The sequence below is a fragment of the Eubalaena glacialis genome, chromosome 5 (assembly GCF_028564815.1).
Source record: "Eubalaena glacialis isolate mEubGla1 chromosome 5, mEubGla1.1.hap2.+ XY, whole genome shotgun sequence".
NCBI classification, from domain to species: Eukaryota; Metazoa; Chordata; class Mammalia; order Artiodactyla; family Balaenidae; genus Eubalaena; species Eubalaena glacialis.
In genome coordinates, this window is record NC_083720.1 from 115,218,048 (window position 1) to 115,238,566 (window position 20,519).

General features: G+C 45.0%; 1 protein-coding gene across 4 annotated transcripts in view; it reads left to right on the forward strand.

Annotated features, from left to right (window-relative positions):
• Positions 1-20,519, forward strand: part of GATB (glutamyl-tRNA amidotransferase subunit B) — a 91,503-nt gene that overhangs the window by 15,677 nt on the left and 55,307 nt on the right. For all 4 annotated transcript variants that reach the window (XR_009701130.1, XR_009701131.1, XM_061192539.1 and 1 more), the window contains exons 3-5: positions 15,171-15,284; positions 17,652-17,850; positions 18,262-18,384. Coding sequence is in view for 2 of the 4 variants with exons in the window: in XM_061192539.1 (XP_061048522.1) it covers positions 15,171-15,284; positions 17,652-17,850; positions 18,262-18,384 (436 nt within the window). In the remaining 2 variants the exon portion in view is untranslated. The remainder of the gene's footprint in view (positions 1-15,170; positions 15,285-17,651; positions 17,851-18,261; positions 18,385-20,519) is intronic.

Genomic DNA, 20,519 nt, shown 5'->3' on the forward strand with positions numbered 1-20,519 from the left:
TTTTCACTGAGAGTATCTTTTATTTATAGAAATTGTTTTCTCTTTTAAATCTCTCCTGTCTTTTTGAAAATATCTTGTTCCTTTTTCATGTATTCAGTTCTTCATTTCTTTGGTAACTTTAAATCTAAATATTTTATAGCCTGTGTTCAGAAATTCTATTACCTGAAGTTCTTGGGCTATCTTTTTTTTTTTTTTTTTTAAACACATTTATTGGAGTATAATTGCTTTACAATGGTGTGTTAGTTTCTGCTTTATAACAAAGTGAATCAGTTATACATATACATATGTTCCCATATCTCTTCCCTCTTGCATCTCCCTCCCACCCTCCCTATCCCACCCCTCTAGGTGGTCACAAACCACCGAGCTGATCTCCCTGTGCTATGTGGCTGCTTCCCACTAGCTATCTATTTTATGTTTGGTAGTGTATATACGTCCATGCCACTCTCTCACTTTGTCACAGCTTACCCTTCCCCCTCCCCCTATCCTCAAGTCCATTCTCTAGTAGGTCTATGTCTTTATTCCCGTCTTACCCCTTGGTTCTTCATGACCTTTTTTTTTTTTTCTTAGATTCCATATATATGTGTTAGCATACGGTATTTGTTTTTCTCTTTCTGACTTACTTCACTCTGTATGACAGACTCTAGGTCCATCCACCTCACTACAAATATCTCAATTTCGTTTCTTTTTATGGCTGAGTAATATTCCATTGTATATATGTGCCACATCTTCTTTATCCATTCATCTGTTGATGGACACTTAGGTTGCTTCCATGTCCTGGCTATTGTAAATAGAGCTGCAATGAACATTTTGGTATCTTGGGCTATCTTGTTCTGCTTTTTAATGTGTCTGCTGATTCTGGCAAATGGTAGATGATCTTCTTATTGTATTTTGTATTATGAAGTCATGTTTGACAGGACTTTATTAGCGGGAATCTCTCCAAAGAGCTTTTACTTTGGCTTTTGCCAGATACCCCAGGTCTAAGCCAGGCCATTTTTCATGTTTATCTCTTAGCTTGGGGGTTCCCAGACCACAGAGTTAGTAAATTTGAACCCCAGGTTCGCCCGAGAGCAGGTTGTGGCAATCAATTCTTAGGACAGACTTTTTTGTTTTGTTTTAACCTAAGTCTGGGCTGAGACTTTACTACAATTGAAACTTTACAGGAGGGAACAGAGGGTGTGACCATGTAGCTGGGTCTGCAGCCCAGGCTGTGAAGGTGAGCGACTTAGACTCCGAATGGGACAGGAAAGGCATCTTTATGTTTCTCTCAGGCTTCCTTTCCTCTGCCACCGAGATATCCTTCCCTTCTGATTGCAGCTGAGGCTGAGATCTGTACACCTCCCAGCTCATCCTATCTGTCCTGTTTTCACAGACACAGATCAAGTGATTGAGCTCTTTCCAAATTCCCTCTGATTGTGCAAGGATGCACACTCTCACCCATTGCCTTTAAAGGTTATCACTTTCCAAAAGCAATTCAGCCTGAATGAATTGTTCCCTTCACCTTTGTGTGGAAATGGTGATGCCATCTTGTTCCTCTCAAGGAACAACAAAAAGTAAGACAGTAGAATTAAGAGGGACAGAGGATTTTGGCGGAGGGAACCCACGAGGAAGCCGAGGGGTTGTTTTCCCCTCCACCCCAGCCTCAGGGAACCTGAGGCACCTTGTCTGGCCTTCTCCCCAGGTGACTCTCTGATGCGGCCACATGCTCCTTTCTGGGAAAGGAACATCTCCAGGCAGCACACGCATCTCCCCAGAGATTCATTCCTGAGCAAGAAGCCTTCAGTATTGGGCTTAGAAAGGGCTTTTCTGCCATTTCCACATCCCATTAGGCAGGTTTATTTTCCCTTCAGAATATGCCCTTGGATGAGACATTGAGTACAATAACACCAAGCCCTTGTTAGAGGAGATAGCGCTCTACTTAGAACTCCTAAGTGTTTAAAATGAATTTGGTACACTACTGCACCCACAAGTCTGTAATGCTAAAAAACGAGGTGGGAATGTGTAGAAAATAAACTAAAAACACATTACGAAAGGTGCCCAGGAGTACGAAAGCTTAGAGGTCTTTTGTTGCTATAAATATACAGTAGTTTAAAAAATTACCTAACACTGTTCTGTGACACAGTTTTTGTCTCTGCCGTTCAAGCAGCTCATACTGGCTTTGTTCTGGTGATTTACGCTAGAAGCCTATAATAAAAATGCAGCCTGAAATCATGCAGCTGGGTACCATTCATTTTTCTTCCACGGACAGTTCCAGAGCTTAAAAAATTGCAGCAGACCTGTGAAAGCTCTGCACCCACAGGACATGCATCCTCGGCCACGGCAGCTGGCTCTCTCAGGTTTCTTCTGCTCTATGGAGTCATTGGTGATGCTGTCAGGGTTTCTGGATTGGTTTAATGAGTACTAGAAAAGAATTTCCAGGAAGATACTGTTTGGTTTTAGGGCATCAATAAAAATAATACTTCCTTCCCCTCTTGAGTCAGAACCAATTGAGAAATCAGCATAGAATTAAGACAAATGGAGATGAACCTACCAGCTTCATTACTGATAACAGCTTGATTGAAAAATGTAACATGATATATCCAAATGGCTTCTAGTACTTTCTGCCTCAGTTGAACTCAGCTCCCCCAAAACCATAGGCCTTTCACTTGCAGAAAGCTTATCACATGGCCAGAGTAAACCAGAATATACCATCTCGGTGGGCATGCTGATCGGAAAGAGCTCAGACGGGCTGTGTTCTGGTGATTTCTACTAGAGCCTGTAATAAAAATGCTGAGCCATAAGGGGCCGACCACATGTGCTCGATTCCTTTTCCCAAAGTCACTTGTCAGAAAAGTCAGTCCTCTTTGAGGACAAAAGAATATGGAATAGAGAGCAGAATCCAGCCACATGGAAACATGGGGGCAGGAGAATGGAGGATGCCCAGTTCTGCCTTCATTAGCCCGAGCCAGTTTTACTGTGTCTGCCTTGCATCTGGGAGTAGGTGTGAGATACTCTTTTGGGGTGGGTTCTGTGGAATTCTTTCTCCACACCACAGGTATATACACCTGTCTTCTGAGGCCATTGGGATAGACCTTTCTTACTTGACCATTTCTAGATGTATTTTCAGCTTCATATTTAGTTTGGGGGAAGAAGTTGGCTATTCTCTACACTGCAGCATCTTGGGGAACTTTTCTCCTTAGCTCTTTTAAAAACCTTGGCCAAGTTAAGAAGTCATTTGCCGTTGGCATCCCAAATATGACAAGCATAGGCTTGGTGATTCTGGCATAGTTAGTGTAGTCAGGCTGGGCTCCTCTAAAGAACGTTTTGTTACTCATGGCAGAGGGTTCTTGCTAGCGAACCTTCATGTTTCCCAGCCTTCCACCACTGGTTGCATCCTTATAATAAGGCCTGGGTGCTGGGGCAGGGAGAATAAGTGGGAATCAGAAAATGTTAGTGTTCCCAGGAGCCTTAAAAGTACTCTATTCCAAATTTTGATGCATGAATCTCTTTTCATAAGTATAAAAGCAGGAAGCATATAATCAATCAAGAGTCTTTGTCATGCTCTGCAGCTTTCTTAGGAGATGCAGACAGGCAGTAATATGTGATTGTCAATAGCGTCTTGAATTTTCAGTGATGCTTGCCAACTCATAGGCCACCCCAGTGAGCCAGGTTGGGGCTCCAACCCCAGTTGGTAGGAGAAGAAATTGAGGGCCTTTTGAACTTATGCAAGGTCACAAGGAGGTCGGGAACCCAGTTAAAAATAGAAGTGAGACTTGCCTGGTTCCCATTCTTAGCATAAAGCACCAGACTGCATTCCCTTCTGCAGAATTTGCTAATTGTTCATTTCTGACAACACAACGGAATTTTTCCTTTATAGCTGGTTGTAAACATTTAAGATGCCTGTCATCACTCATAACCTTTGTTTACTTATCACAGCTAACTAGCTCTCTTATTTACGTATTTCTTGTTCTTTTCCATTTTTACTTCTATGCAGAGAAGTTAATGTATATGAAAGCACTTCATAACTCTCAAGTGGCATGTAAATGTTACTTGCTATTATTATGGTACTCATATTCTTAACTTTGCACCATTAAAATATTAATACAGATAGTACTTCTAGTTTATAGTGGCCAGTAGGTTTCAGCACTTAAAATGGCACAGCTCACAACAGCATGAATGACAATTAATATGAAGTTCTTCATCACAGATGTATTTCAGAGAAGCACAAATTGAGAAATTGCCTGTGTGTTTACATAGTGAGGCAACAGAATGGGAGCATTAACAGAAAATAAGATACCTATACAAATTTGGGAGAAGCTAAAAGTATTTTTCAACTAGAAAAGATATAATTGGGGAAAATTATTTTCCTACCAGGTAAAAGAACACGTCTTCCCTTCATATTCTTGTTTATATATATGTTGTCTATACTTATATATAGATGGTACAGAATTCCCCGTTAACAGATTTTTCACATGTAAAATGAAATACTTAATAGTCCTACGAGTGTTGCACTGTATACTTCATTATCTACACAAGGAACTTAATGTGTTGACAGCATAGGAAAGTTTAGACAGATTATAGTAAGTAGAATATTTTCTTTTCTACAACTGATTTTCAGCAATGCTGAATGGGAGCTTCCAGTACACATGTATGGTTTACAAGTTAGCATCAGTTTAAATAACTCCGGCCTCCTCTAGGCTCTCCTCCTGAGTTAAGGCTTGTAACATCTCCCCATCCTCTTAGGTAGGAGAATTATCTACTCCTTTCTTCCTCCCCCAGACTTTTTATTTTGAAAGAATTCAAACTTATAGAAAAGTTGAAAGAATAGTACATTGAACGTCCATCCTGCACCTAGATTTTTTTTTCCCCCTTTGGATTAGCCATTTGAGAGTAAGTTGCAGACATCATGGCCCTTCACCCCCAAATATTTCAGCATCTGTCTCCTAGGGACGAAAACATGCTCTTATTGATGGCTGTATAATTATCACACTAAAAAAAGCTTAACCTGCTTACAATAATGTTATCCAAGACACAGTTCATGGTCATCTTAGTATTATCCTTTACTTACTTCTTCCCAACCCAGGATCCAGTCAGAGATCACACACCACATTTAGTTGTCATGACTCTTTAGTCTCATTTTTTCTTTTTCTTTGTCCTTTCCCTTTCTTTCTCTCTCTCCCCACTCTCTTCCTCCTGCTTTCCCTTTTTTTCCTTTCATGACATTGACATCTTTTTAGAGTCCAGGCCAGTTCTTTTATTACCTACTCTTGAAGCAAACATAACTAAGGAAATAGGGGGTTTGCCTTATGAAGGTTTGGCTTTTTTCTTTTTTTTTTTTTTTTTTCCTTTTAGCCTCCATGATTTCATGGCTTGCCATGAAGCCTCTAACGAGATGCCATATACCTACTGGATGCATAAATTACAGGTTGGTTTTTTCTTCCTGAAAACTTGTGTCCTGATAGACTCTTCCAAAGGCTCACTCCTCAGGGCATTCCTGGGACTGAGGAACAGAGCTAGTGCACTTTCAATAGAATGGCAAGTGTCTCTAGGAATTGCTTTCGATATTTACAGGCCTTGTTCCCTATCCAACTTCCCTATCCATACCAGTAGTGAATACCTAGCTAGCATTTCTTAGAGTTCAGTTGGTTCAAGCCAGTCGCTTTGTTTCTCAGCAATAGTCAAAGCTTTCAACTAAGTACTAACCTTTTATTTAAAGATAAAAGTAGATCTCTTTCTGGGTCATTAGAGCTTTTCACTCATGAAATTAATGTTTCTTATCACTATCACTGATTACTCTTAATATGAAAAAGTTTGTCATTCCATTGAATCTCTCTAGGTCTTGGGAGTAAATTTTAGGGTAGGTTAGAAAAGACGTGGCAGTTTCAGTGTGGGGACAGTGATCTAAAATGAACGGATTTGTATGCTTTAGCCTTTTTTATAGTAATACACTCTTCTTAAAAGCTATAAACAAGAGAAAGACTAATATTCAGAGTTAAAGTTGGGGGAAATCTTTCTCCATTAAAAATCCTGGCCCAATCCCAAAGTTTTATTCAAAAAGGACAGTTATTGGGACTTCCCTGGTGGCGCAGTGGTTAAGAATCCGCCTGCCAATGCAGGAGACACCGGTTCGAGCCCTGGTCCGGGAAGATCCCACATGCTGCGGAGCAACTAAGCCTGTGCACCACAACTACTGAGCCTGCGCTCTAGAGCCTGCGAGCCACAACTACGGAGCCCACGAGCCACAACTACTGAAGCCCGTGTGCCTAGAGCCCGTGCTCCGCAACAAGAGAAGCCACCGCAGTGAGAACCCCATGCACCGCAATGAAGAGTAGCCCCCACTCGCTGCAACTAGAGAAAGCCCGTGCGCAGCAACGAAGACCCAACACAGCCAAAAATAAATTAATTATTTTTTTTTAAAAAGGGACAGTTATTTTTTTCCCCTGAACAAACTATTTTTTTTATTCAAGTGTAGTTGATTTACAATGTTGTGTTAATTTCTGCCATACAGCAAAGTGATTCAGTTATATATACATTCTTTTTTAATATTCTTTTCCATTATGGTTTATCATAGGATATTGAGTATAGATCTCTGTGCTGTACAGTAGGACCTTGTTTATTATAGCCATTCTGTGTATAATAGTTTGCGTCTGCTAACCCTAAACTCCCACTCCATCCCTCCCCCACCCCCTTCCCCCTTGGCAACCACAAGTCTGTTCTCTATGTCCGTGGGCCTGTTTTGTAGATAGGTTCATTTGTGTTGTATTTTAGATTCCACGTATAAGTGATACCATATGGCATTTGTCTTTGTCTTTCTCTTTCTGACTTAGTTCACTTAGTATGATAATCTTTAGCTCCATCCATGTTGCTGCAGGACAGTGATATTTTAAAACGTGATTCCCATGTCTCCTTTATGCCTTCCTACATCTCTTCTCCACAGACTCTCTTTGAATTTCAAAAGTAGCTGCTATCTTAGAAGACAGGAAGTCACAGATGTGTGGTGGGCAACAATGAGACGGCAGTAAAAATGGACTCAGTTATCTGGTATCTAAATGTTCAGCTTGTCAGAAGGTAGTTTCTCTCACTTAAGAATGGGAGCTTTTTCCAGCCACAGGCAAGCATACAGTTTATCCAAGAAAATTTTGCTTCACGATAAAACAGAGAAAATGAAGTCATATAAGCTTCCTGAGACGTTAGGAAATATGGTCTCTATTCCTCTGCAGATAACAAACTAATTATCACAAAAGGTGTTGGTTATCATTTAAGCGGGAAATACGATGTTGACATAATACATAATTTCAGCATCTGTTGTGCCTTACTTTGGATTGTAAATCCAGACTAATGGGTCTGTGGAACTGTTTAGACCCTTTCTTATTAGATTCCCTTGCCTCTTAGAAAAGCTTGCATATGAAAGATTCAGTTGATTTGGGCGTTTTGCATTTAATAACACTTCCATTCTGAAACTAGTATGTACTAAATGTCTACCATATGTCGAGTAATTTTATTGAATTCACCAAACAATCCTGCAAAATAGTTATTTTTTTTCCCCTCACAGATAAGAAAACTGAGGCTGAGAGAGGTTAGGTGATTTGTGCAGGGTCACACAGCTGATGAGTAGAGAGAAGACTGAGGCTCAGGTCTTTCCGACTCAGTCTTGACCCAGGATGTCTTCTCGAGATCAGGATAACTGCCATGCTAGTAACTGCCGGGAGTGCTCTGGGAACAAGGAGCGTCTCGACCAGCCAACCTGCACTCCCAGTCTTGCTTTTCATTGGCCGCCAACCCTTCTCAAACCTTCCTCTCTGACCTGGCTCACTGGCCAAGTCTGAGGCTCCACAAGTGAACACTGGAGTAATTGGCTTGGCCTCCGACCCCAAAGTGAAGTCCAAACAAACCAGGCTGTGTCACGTGAGAGCTCTTTTTCCCTGGGCTAGAGGGAGGCCTGGATCTTTCCCTTCTTTCTCCTACAAGCCCAGAGGTGAATGTCAGGTCCTAGTATCCCAATGGTCCATGGAAAAGCAAGAGGGATTGCTCCAGTGTCAAAGGCCAGGCTGGTCCAGGCTGCCCTCTCCAGCCCTTCCTTGTGGGGGGAGTGTGGGTACCAGCCCTAGGCCACCTGACCTTGCCAGGGAGGTGGGGGCAGGAGGAGAATGGAATCCCAAGTGAGGAGAGCGGGCCTTCTGGCACTTTGGACCAAAGAAATATCCTTGCCCTTGATCCTGACCCGTCCTGGGGAGCGGAATTGGTGCAAGAGGGCTGAGAACAGAGAGGATCGTGGAGCTGAGGGACCTCTGAAACTGGCAGACCACACCCCTCCTCTCTGAACAAGAATTGTTTCCTGTGATGGATATTTGATGTTTTTTTTCCCTTTTGTGAAAGAGGGATTTAAACAAAAGAGAAATTGTAGCATTCACGTTCTCCTTTTCCCGAGGCAACACCCGTGTTTAGGTGTAAAGAACATATATATTTATGTGGGCATATCTAGATAAATATTTAATATCTACAGAAACCTGGTAACTTTTGATGGTAGAAGTCCACTTTTTTTAAAAATTGTCTTAACTGAGCAGGTTTAGCAAGCTTAGTCGTCAATGCTCAAAGTGTTTGTATTTGTATCAGGTGATGGATGATAAAAGCGCTCAAGGGTGAGAAGGAATGTGGTGGGGGGGGGGAGTCGATGGGATGGGGAACAACTTTCTTTACCATAATGAAAATTTATCTGTGTGGGAACTTTCGGTTTGAATATGAATCAGAGGGAGTTCGTGCTTTGAGACAAATTTATGGTTAGCGGTAAAATAAAAGCACGTTTTAGCGCCTTATTTTTACTTAATAAATCTTAATTACTTTCTCTCCATAAATTAAAGCATTTACCGTGCTATATCTTAATCATCAGGTTTGTCATGTATAACATTAATTTCATTGAGTAATTGCCATTTGCGCTTTTTGTAAAACATCACCTTAGAGTCTTTGTTTGAATGCTCCAGAGGAGTTGCTAACTGGATTTTCAGTGAGTTACACTAGTCTTGTCATGTTGCCTCAATTTTTTAAGGAGGTACTGGTACCCATTGGACTAACTTTGGGTATCATGTCACTGTGGGCTCACCAGTTGAGGGTAAAGGAGGAAGGGGAGAGAAATGGTGTGAACTACAGACTATTTTGAAGACTATGCAGTTTTACTCCTTTGAAGTATATCACAAAATATTTCCTGGCATAGGTCCCCAAGACTGACTTCTGTGAATTGATTTATTTGTAATTTGTAGAATTTCACATAAATGTGCTAAAATCCTAGGGAATGTTTTATTGACTAAATAAGTTATGGAGTCTTCTTCATTCCGTGAACTTACTTAGCAAATCGTTTCCTAATAGTTAATGTCACCTTAGAGTTCGGTCCACAAGTTGAGTTATCACAAATCCTCCTTATAAATTAGTAACATTTCATAATTCTTGGATCCCAGTGTGTGAAAAAGAGTCCACAAGATTTTCATTTGTATATTGATTGGATAGACTTGAGAGTGGCATCGTTTGATCAGTTAGATATTTAACAAAAGAAGGAGTCATAGAAGTGAATATAAAAATGGATGGGATTTGCTGTGTGGTCGTCGCCTGCGTTCCTCAGTTCCTCGCCTCACCATTCGCCCGCTCTTTCGAGTATCACTGCGGGGGGGCGGGAGGGGGGGCGGCGATCGGGGGAGGGGGCATGTGCTCCCGCAGGCTGCCATTCCTAGTGTCCCCCCAACCCACCCCCGTCAGCTGGCTTCCCACTGGTTGGGCGGGAGGCTCTGATGAAAGACTGGAGCTGGGAGGAAAGAAGCAACAGGGAATTTCTCCTTCCCTCTTCCTCTGTCAGCATCTCAGGCAGTGGAGGGGTCATGTCCACTGCTTCTGCTTCTCCCCACCCAACCCCTCCATCCCTGGGGTATGAGTGTCTTCCTGCTGCTGAGAATCTTCTAAGTTGCCTTTTTGACATCCCAGCTCATCTGTCATCTGTGTAATAAGGTCTCTGCATGAAATCCGTTCTATTTTACATGCTAAGAGTGGTTGCTTTTTCCTGACACATATTTTATAGAACAGTTTTGCTTTTATTTCATAGCTTATGGAGTTTGGGATGTTGATAAAGGGAATGCTAAGTTATTCATGACCTCAGTTAATGTTTAATCAGCTGGTTTGCATTTGGTAATGGCTCAAAGAAGATAAAATGACTTGACTGCCCTCAGGGAGCTCAGTCTGGCTGGGGAGCCAGTGCTTTTCCAGAGCGCACGGGAGCTGAGAAGGAGGGATACCTACGCTGAGGTACTGGTGGGTCAACCGGAAGTCTTGCCAGGTGCTAAGATCTTGCTCAAGTGGATGAGGAGGAAGGGCATTCCCAGCAGAAGCAGCAGTTGGTATGAAAGCATGTCACGTGCCGAGCTGCATGAACATCTGTTGGGTTAGGGGTAGTGGAGGGAGAGGAAGCCAGCAAGGTGATGAGAGGCCAAGTCACAAAAAGCACTGAAGACTCCACCAAGCACTTGAGTTTATCCTTTCGGTGGTGGGGAGGAGGGAAGAAGGATTTTAAGCAGGGGAATTACATGAACAGATTTATCCTTTAGAAAGATCACTCTTGAATGGGTGTGGAGGAGAGATTATAGGGCTGAGGGTCGAGGTAGAGAAACCTGGCCAGGTGGCGGGTGCAAAAGTCTTGATTGGAGGGGGGATTGTTTGAATGGAGGCCTGAATTAAATCAGAGGATTTGGGAGGAGGGGAAAAAATCAAGGCAGACTAAGAAAATAGAATGTGAATTACTTGATTATTTATTTATTTATCTTGTATGTGTTGGGAGTTGTCGTTAAATGATTAAACGATTGTTGTGCTCAGAGATCAGGAAATGTTTCCTTGGTTAGGCTAAGTAAGTCTTAAAACTCGAAGACTGCTTCTCATATTGGGGTCACAACGTGTCCTTGGAGGTCTCATGATGTTTCTGGGCTGTTTATGCTGCCTTATGCGCTGGATGTATTTTAGGTTCCACACAAGTTACGGTTTCAGGACTGCTTATTTTTCAAACAAGCCGAACAAGTGATGATTCTTTTTAAAAACCATTCACTACCCCCTACCCTGTATCCTTTTTCTGGCCGTGATCTGCCCGGTCTCTCTGCTGGTCATGACATTTATTGGCTGTCTCATCTCCTGCCTCCACGTCTCATACCTTTCTTAACTTCCGATTAAGGAATTAGCTCTTCACTTATTCAGTAATTCGTTTCACAGGTACTTGTGTCTAAAGGTTTCAGAAGTCGAGTGATACAACATCCCCTGCTGATTGAGAAAAACCGTAGGTCCACTCACTCTCCAGCTCCCACATGCCAGAGCCTGTGTACAGAGTGTTCTACAAAGTTCAGAGAACACGAGGCTCACCCTCTAAGAGCCTGACATCTGAAAACAAGACTATGCAGGTAGAAACTGGCAGGAAGAAAATACTGGAAACAATATCTGCCTTAAACTCTACGGAAGGGTTTGGTCTGAGCCGCTGCTGCAGAGTTATGGCCTGAAGTTAGGGTCTTGAGAGCTAACACTAATGCACTTCATTCTTTGAAGACTTACGATGAGTGTAGCCCAGAGCCTGGGTTCTGGGGGTCTACGGTCCTGGCTCTGCCACTTACTGTGTGTGTCGCCTTGGGCCAAGTTACTTAATCTCTTGTGTTTCCCTTCATTATGTGTAAGATGAGGATTATAAGAGTATCTGCCCTAGGACCGCTGAGGGGATTCAATGGCACATGCGTGTGGTGTGCAGAGCACACCTCCTGACACAAGCTGAGTGCAGTCAGCACTTGCTGTTGACGGTTCCCGAATCCAGAGTAAGGTGTCCTAAGGCTCAGCTGAGAGAGTTGTGCTTTGTGAGTTCCAAGGAGCATTGCTTTCCTTCCACACGAAAGCTGCTGGGGTTAGCCATGAGCTCCTTTGTAGTCACTTTATGTTAATTGCAAAGAAAATTCTGTAACAGGCTTCTTCAGGACAAGTTAGTCTTTGGAGTTTTTGAGTTACCTCTTTGATCATATCATACGTGATTGGTCATCACTTCAGGGCACTTCCAGAAATAAGTCTGAAGGCCAGCGGGTGGCAGGTAACACCTTGGAGGAGAGTGAGGCATCACTGCCTCTCTGAGACCCTCCCTGGATACCCGTCACCTCCCTCCTCATTTGAGTTCAATACACATTGAGCACCACTGCCTTTCAGTTCTGTATGAGGCTCCAGGGGTCCAAGGCTGAACAGACAATTCCCGTTCTCATGAAACTTAGTTTAGTGGAAATATATGTAAACACATGTAATCCACTGTGATACAAGCACAAATGGAAGCATGTAGAAGGTCAGAGAGGTACATAGGAAGAAGCGTAAGGAAAGTTGCACAGACTTGGTGACATCTCAGTAGACTGTGAATAAGAATAGGGCAAGTCAGCAATCAGCATGGTTTGTACAGGAGAACCGGACCGTGGGGTGGGGTTGGGTGGGGGGATGTGTGATAGGAGATAAAAGTGAAAATGGAGGCTGGAGCTAGACCGTGTAAGAGCTTGGCCTTTATCATGTGGACGTGGGGGCCGCTGAATGATTTTAGGCAACAGAATGCCATACGATTTGCATTTTTAGCAGGATCATCCTCACGTGGAAGATGAACTTGCAAAGGATGTAGGATGTGCCGGCAGGTTCATGTCCTCTATGCACATTCATTGAGGCCAGCACCGGAGTCCTATGTTCCTCTGCATTCCTAAAGCCTAGTATTGTGTAGACACTGAAGACATTTTTTGGAATAAAGACAGCCCCAGTTGAATTTTCCAATTCTGCATCCTCTCCTCAGAACATGCTGACCTGGACCTCCATCTGTCACAAGCAGCTTGACTAGGATCGTAATAAATTCTTTATTCTTGGCATTCTTTTAACTGGCACTCTCTATTTACTAGCCCTTCTGTGCAACTGTAGTGTGGTGATGATTGATGCTTATAATTCTGACCCTGAAGTGCTCCAAGCCGTCTAAATCATCAAAAAAAGATGAAAGTATATTCAATATTGCTGTAATGTTTGTGTGTTTTACTGAATTCTTATTCTTTGGAAATTGATGGTTTATCAAGTGCTCGTGTACTCATGTGCATGCGGGGACAGTGAGAGTCTGTGATCACCCACGACTCTTCACTCCCGCACAGCACCAGGCGAGGGGTGTTTATTAGCAATGCACACTCAGAAATTAGCAAGCAAAACAGACCTGGGCTCTCTTCAGGCCTAGAAGGAAGCAGGTTGGCCCCAAAGGGGCAGACTGGACAGAGATGAGAGAGGAAGCAGTGGTTAGAAAACAGTGGGAGTGATAAAGCAAGAACTGGACAGACAGCCAGTCGGGCAGTTTCCGAGCTCACCCATGCCGCGGCCCAGCCCCGGAGGAGTGGGGTTCGGGGCCGGGACCCCAGCCTCAGGTTCTCGTGTGCCTTGACCTGGGTCAGATTTTCAGGCTTGGATTTGGCAGGATCTTCCACCAGCTCTGTTTGTATTGCAGTGACAACTGTTCAGTAAAATGCCAAACATTAGCAAGTGAAAACATCAATAATTAGAGCATCCTGTTCACGCCGCACACACATCTTATCGTGAAAACCATTATAACTGCAGAGCTGACAATATTATTTGGCCCAGAATGAAGAGCTCCAAATGGAAGCTGTGAGATGGCTCCATTTTGTAACCCCGTTTCCAAAACCAGGCATGTGATGATGTTATTAGGAGGGAGGTTTGCTGTTGGCTTGTTCTTTTGGGGGTTGTATGTTGCAGTGAGTAGAGACGCCTCTTACATTTTCTTGTACAGATTTGTTTTTAAAATCTGCGTGTTTGATCAGCAAGTCCTGCCTGTGTCTGGGTGCCTGGTCCCTGCACCACAGGGATTCTGTTTGTCACCCTCTGGACGAGGGCACTTGTGGACTCTCGAGCTGGTTTTAACATTTTCTGATCCGAGATTCCAGTGAGTCTCTTGGTCTCTCTGGGTCTTAGTTTTTTCTTTTTCTGACATATTGGAATAATACAAACTCCCTCTTTACAGGGTTGCTGTGGGGCTGAAATAAAACGGCGGATGTGAAAAAGCTTAACTGGAAAGCCCTACGTAGATAATAACATACTAAATACACTAAAGGACATCATAAATAGTCTAATAAAAAATAGAAATATGTTTCATCAGCAAGCATAATGTCCTCAAAACTTTCCCCGAAGAGGTGTGGGGAAAATGAACCATTTATTGAATTCCTGCTGTGGAGTAGATTTGCCAGCTGTGACTTTGTCCCCTCTGCAAGGTAGACATTGAACCCCTGTCTCAGAGGTAAGGAAACTGAGGCTTCCAGCCCCACAGCTGTACATCTACACAGCGGAAGTGGGGTCTGGACCTGACTCCAGAACTGACTGTTCTTTCTCCTTATCTCTAGTCGTCTACCTCATTCCAGCCACCTACCCACCCCACCAAAGTGCTAAGAGCTGTTTACGTCCCTTGGGGCCAGAAAGTTGGCTAGCCCTTTCTTGGTCTTTTGCTCCTGAAAGCAGGACGGGGTGGGATCCAGAAGGAGCCCAGGAGCCCCAGGAGCCCTGGAGGGACCAGCAGCTTGGGGAGGTGAGGGGGCACGCTCAGCCTCCACTTCTAGGGAGTCGACCAGGCCTGGACCGAGAGTAGGAGGCAGGAGTGCGGCATTTCCCAGCCCTTGAGGAGATGGCTGCAGTCCTGTCGTTTCCAGAGGTTCATTCTTTCTGTGTCACAGTGTCTCCCAACCTCACCGAGGTTGTTTGGGGAGCTGCTTCGCAGATCCTCCTCTCGGGAATCAGTGCCTCCTGTGTGTTCTGAGCAGCTCCTTGTTCTTCTAGCAGAGGCAGTGAGATTAAGTTTATTTCCTATAGTAATCACCCTGCTGAACTTTTCTGGGACCTTCCCTGTTAACTTTGATGTCGTGTCAGGTATGGGTAGGGGGGAAGGACCCCCGATGTGGCAGTTACTAGGTGCCCAGGGGGACCCACCACCGCACACATCTCCTTTTTTATATAAACTTTCCCCGACTCAAGATACACTGAGTCGGCTTGTAAGCCGAGCTGCCCACACAGAACCAGAGCTGATGCCCATTGAAGGGCCGGATGGCCAGATTCAGGGAGGATATCCGCAGGCGGAGGAGCGTTTGTTCAGAAGGTGGGTCTGAGAGGAGCCACGTGTTCTGTCCCCCCAGGTCCTCAACAGGCGGTGTGTGGAAGCGGCCGTGATGACCGGCCTGGCCCTGGACTGCCACATCAACAGGAAGTCCTTGTTTGACCGGAAGCACTACTTCTACGCAGACCTCCCTGTGAGTAAGCTCTGCCCTCCGTCCATCCATCCGTCTGTCCACCCACCCGGAGCCGGGGCTTTGCCGCGGGAGGGGGCTGAGTGTGTCTTCAGCAGAGCTCCGTCCATCCCGGCGGGAGGCCCTGCCCAGCCTGATGAAGCCAGTGCCCCCCGACGTTTACTAGATTGGATGCCAGGGTCCTGATCGCCGGCTCTGGTGGAGCCTCGTGCTTCTGGCGGCTCGCTCGTAACTGACTGTGGAGGGGAAGCAGCCCGCGCTCTCAGGCTCAGCCCAGCTGTGGGCTTTGGTGCTAATTGCCGTTAGGACAGAAGCTACTTCCATGGCTGACGCAGCAGTCAGTGCATCCTGTGGCTCCGGAGACAGAACGAGGCGTCACTCTGTTAAGTTGGAGGTCCCAGTAATAGGACTGGCTCGTCTGCAGACATTCGTGTTGTCCCCAAGCACTGAGTAAGCGGACAAGAGCAAGCGGAAACGTGAACCAGAAGCCTGGACGGACGGCAGTAATTGGTCGAGCAGTAAACCCAATATTAACCTGCTTTTTCCTTAAAATTAGGAAGGTTTTTTTTCTTTAAGAGGAAAGCCAGTGTGAACTAGAGCCAATTTTTCATAATACTGAACTGAACCAAAACTGTAATGCCAAGTGGGTTTCCCAAAATAATGTTTGATTTGCTCTGAGCCTCTGATGGTAAGTGTGGCCCTTCTTGAGGCTTAGGAAATCAGTAGTGATGATATTGCTTCACGTTATTCTCTCTGAACTGAAGACGGGCGTGAGCTGTTTTCAGCAGGTGAGGGCAGGAGTAGAATTAAATAAAAAATATAGCTGGAACCTGAATTCTCCAACTGCTGCTGCTTTTTCCCTCTGGCTGCCAGCCTTGTAGTAAATTCTACTGGTTGGTAGGGTGGAGAGAATTAAACTGCATTTTTCTCATCTTTTAAGAGTGATAACGAGTTTGGTTCAGGTGGGAGACTTAGCAATATGTGACTAAAATGAGATGTTTTATTAACTCTGGCTTTCTGGTTTTTCTGGCCCAGGTAGCTCAGATAATCTGGAGGTCGTGTTGCCAAATATTACATGAGACAGACACACTTATACTAAAAAAAAATTCATTTTTATCTGAATAAACAATGTATTCAGATTATTCCAATTTCACCAAGCATCCTTATTTTATTTGGCAGCCCTGCCCAGAGTTTAATTTTCACAGATTGAGACTTCCTGTCTCAGCACAGAGAGCAAACTGACCTAATGCAGTGGTTCTCAAAGTGTGTTCTCTAGGCCACTAGCATCAGCATCTCCTAGGAACGTGTTAGACATTATAAATTCCCAGGCGCCACCCCAGACGTGCAGTCAGAAACGCTTCGGATGGAGCCAAGAGATCTTTGTTTTGACCACTCTACCGGATGATTCCAATGCAGCTAAAGTTTGAACAATGCTGGCCGGGTAGCTAGGAGCGCAGACTCTGAGTCAGACCGTCTGAGTTCAGATCCTGACATTGATACTTACTAGCTCTGTGGCTTTGGGCAAGGCCTTTCAGCCCTCCATGCCCTGTAGCTCCTTCCTAGGGTTGTCTTGAGGATTAAATGGTGTGAAGTACCGAGAACAGTGTCAGGGGACACTCACTGTGTCAGTGTCATTCTCTGTTCTTCCCCAGTTCCCCGTCCTGACCTGCCTTCTCTTTAGTGTGTGTTGATGCACGTGTGCATTTGAAAGTAATTCTTCCTCCCCACTTAGAAGGTGGCAAGGGAGCTCTGGCAACATCCATCAGTATTTTAGTACTCCGTGCTTTCCATTAGCCGGGCGTGAGTGTCACAGCATTTTCTGGCTTGAGGAACAAGGGAAGTCAGGTCAGGGAGGGCAGCTGACATGATTGGTGAGCTCAAAAAGCAGGAATGAATCCAGCTTCACCACACTAGCAACTGGTGTTAGCTGTGCTGAGAGTAGATGGCAGGATGCTTAGCCAGCACTTCCAATAAGAGGGTCTGTCAGGAGCCCAGTAATCAGATGCAGGGCTGAGCTAATGAGCTTAGTGGAAACAATACGTTCTTTTCTTAGAGGCTTCAGACAGAGAGATTATTGTTATTTCCCAAAATGGTACTCCCTAGGGAAGATAGGATCCATGTTGTTGACTGCTTCATTATTGGGGGTGTGGGTGCAGGGATGGGGAAAGGGGCGTCCAGAGAAGCCAGAAGAGGCCAGGCTAAATTACGGCCGCAGCACATAAACTGATTTGTGTCTCCTTTTCCTTTTTTCCTTTTCTGTTCTGTTGTGGTTTTAAGTAAGCCTGTAGTTTTATGACATTAAAAGGAATGATCAACTAGTTCCCAGCTTTGACCTACAGACGAGTGACTCTGGCCCACATTTGCGTGCAGGCCGGCTACCAGATTACCCAGCAGAGGCTGCCGATCGCCGTGAATGGGAGCTTGGCATACAGCGTCTGTGTGGGGAAGAGGTGGAGTCAGATGGTCACCAGGACAGTGAGGGTCAAGCAGATCCAGCTGGAACAGGACAGCGGCAAAAGCCTCCATGACAACCTGCGGTCCCAGACGCTCATTGATTTGAACAGAGCGGGTAGGCTTGGAGAGTTCCCATTTCCCTTCCTGCCACTTCCCTTCCCCTCCAGAGTTTTCCCAAACCAACTGAGGAGACAGGCCCCGGAGCCTGACAGATGGCGATCAGAATATCAGCGTTGGTGTTGGCAGAGCTGATTAGAGAGCCGGGCTAGGACTGTGCTTTCTATGCGCTTGCAACTAACCCACCCCTAAAACGAGACAACATCGCCGCCTAGTCATAGACCCAGCAGCTTGACGTCTGAAGCAGACATTAAAAGAAAAGAACCAAAGTTAAAAATCCAAAAGTGAGGGGAAAGAGAAACGATTCAGGGCCTGTCAGTGCTGCAGGGTTTTCCTAAGTTTCAGCCTGATGTATCTGCGGATCAGACTGGAGAGCTCCAGTCAGACTGACTCTGCCTCTCTTTGGTAGGGGTCGGCCTTCTGGAAGTGGTCCTGGAACCTGACATGTCCTGTGGAGAAGAGGCGGCTGCAGCCATCAGGGAGCTACAGCTGATTCTTCAGGCCCTGGGGACCAGCCAGGCGAACATGGCAGGTAGCAGCCACAGAAGCAGTGCCCGCCTCTTCCCCATCTCCCTTTCCACTCCCGGGCTCTCTCCTCACTGGAGTCTTATTCTCTGCAGCAGCTACGGTGGGGTTGTTTGCATCCTTTTCTCAGCCTTTTCTACCTCAGGGTTTTGGGGTTTTTTCCTTAGAATTTTCCTTGGATTTTTTTCTGAGCCCCCGACCAAAAATAAACACACAAACAGTGGCCCTGCAGAGGTGCTGAGCCCAAGAGTGTGAGATTAGGAGTCCAGGGACTGGAGGTGTCCTCCTGGCCTCTTGCATCAGGACGTTGTGAGAATTAATAAAATAATGTGTTTGAACAGCTTCATCGTCTTCAGAAGGCCCTGTGTTTATACAGAGTAGCTCTTAGTTTGTGAGTTCTGTGTGGGCAGTGCTTCATTGCTACTGGATGCTTTTCCTCTGGGTCTCTTTCCGCCTTTTATAGAATTTTCATCCAGGTAAGCTGAAGCCAAATTGAATCGACTACAAACCAAGGTTATGATTTCACAAAACTTTAACTTTGAGCTAAAGTCTGAAATTCAATAGAAATATACTAGGGAATTAAACAGAAGAAACAATGTGAAAACTTGGGATCAAGGAAACTGTACATTTTAAGTGTTTGCAAATTGGATACAAAGATCACAAGTTTTGGTCAAACTCAGTTTCTTCATGAGCCTTTCCTAGCACTACTTTGCCAGCCCTTACATCCCTGAATGCTCGTCTCTCCCGTGGTTTTCCCCTATTTTCTGTTCCCAGGGGCTTTTAAAAAACGTCTGCCACTCGCAGAGCACTCCCTGACAGCGTGGAAAAAGGGTGCAGGTTCTGCATCTACAGTGGTGAATCCATCTCTCAGTACAGTGGTGTGTTAGTCAGGGTTTTCCAGGGAAACAGAACAAATAGAATGTGTGTGTGTGCACGCGCGTGTGACATGTAAAGAGATTTATTATAAGGAATTGGCTCATGTGACTGTGGAGGCTGAGGCGTCCCTAAGATCTGTAGTCATCAAGCAGCAGGAGAGTCAATAGTATAGTTCCAGCCCAGGACTGAAGGCCTGAGGATCAGGAGAGCCGAGGACGTAAGTTCCAGTCTGAGCCAGAGTCCAAGACAAGACCAGTATCCCCGATCCAAGGCAGTCAGGCAGAGACAGCAAATTCCCCCGATGCTGAAAGCTTGGCCTCTGTGCGCTGGTGCCAAATCAAATCTCAGAGACAGAGTTTGGGGTGAAGTAGAAAAGAACAGCTTTACTCCTTTGCCAGGCGCAGGGGGACACAGTGGACTCATGCCCTCAAAGCTGTGTGTCCCAACCCAGAGGGATTTGGTGAGGAGTTTTATAGCAGTGGTTCAAGGGCTGGGTTGCTGGTAAGGATCAGGGTGTGTACAGGGCCTGCATTCCTTTAATCTGGTCTCCTGATGAGCTTCTGTGGTTCTTGAGGCTATCACATCATGACCTTCTCTCTGGAATGAAGAATGCTTCATCAGGTCATTAACATCTTCCATTTGTTGGAGGTTTTAGTTCTGTAAAGATAGTGTTATGTGTATGCCTTGAGGGGGCACCAGGACCCTGCCCCAAGGCTGCACTATTGTTTCTGGGCTGCTCCTCCCTTGTCTCTGCATCCCCTCCCTTCCTTGATTATCAACTGTTTGAACCTGCCCTTTGGAACTCAGGGACGGTCATGGAGGCTGGAGTCTGTTCTCTACAAACAAGAAACAGGGACACAGAAAGGCTTCCATGTCCAGGAGCCCTGCAGGGTCCTGCTTGGCTTCACCCCCACTCTGCCTTTTGCTCTATTCTGGTTTTCAGCGGATTGAATGAGGCTCACCCACAGTGAGCAGGCAATCTGCTTTACTCAGTATATCAACTTGAATGTTCATCTCATTCAGGAACACCCTTACAGACACACCCAAAATAACATTTAACCAAATATCAAAGCATCCCTTGGCCCAGTCAAGTTGACACAAAAAATTAACCATTGAACTTGGTCACAGAGGGTGCCACTAAGTACCATTGGTGGGGATGATTCATCTCCCTGTCGGTTTATCATACCATTTACCGACCATTTTGTCACACGTTTATTCACATGTTACAAAGGGACTTCAGAATTTGTAATGCCACATTTGTCACAT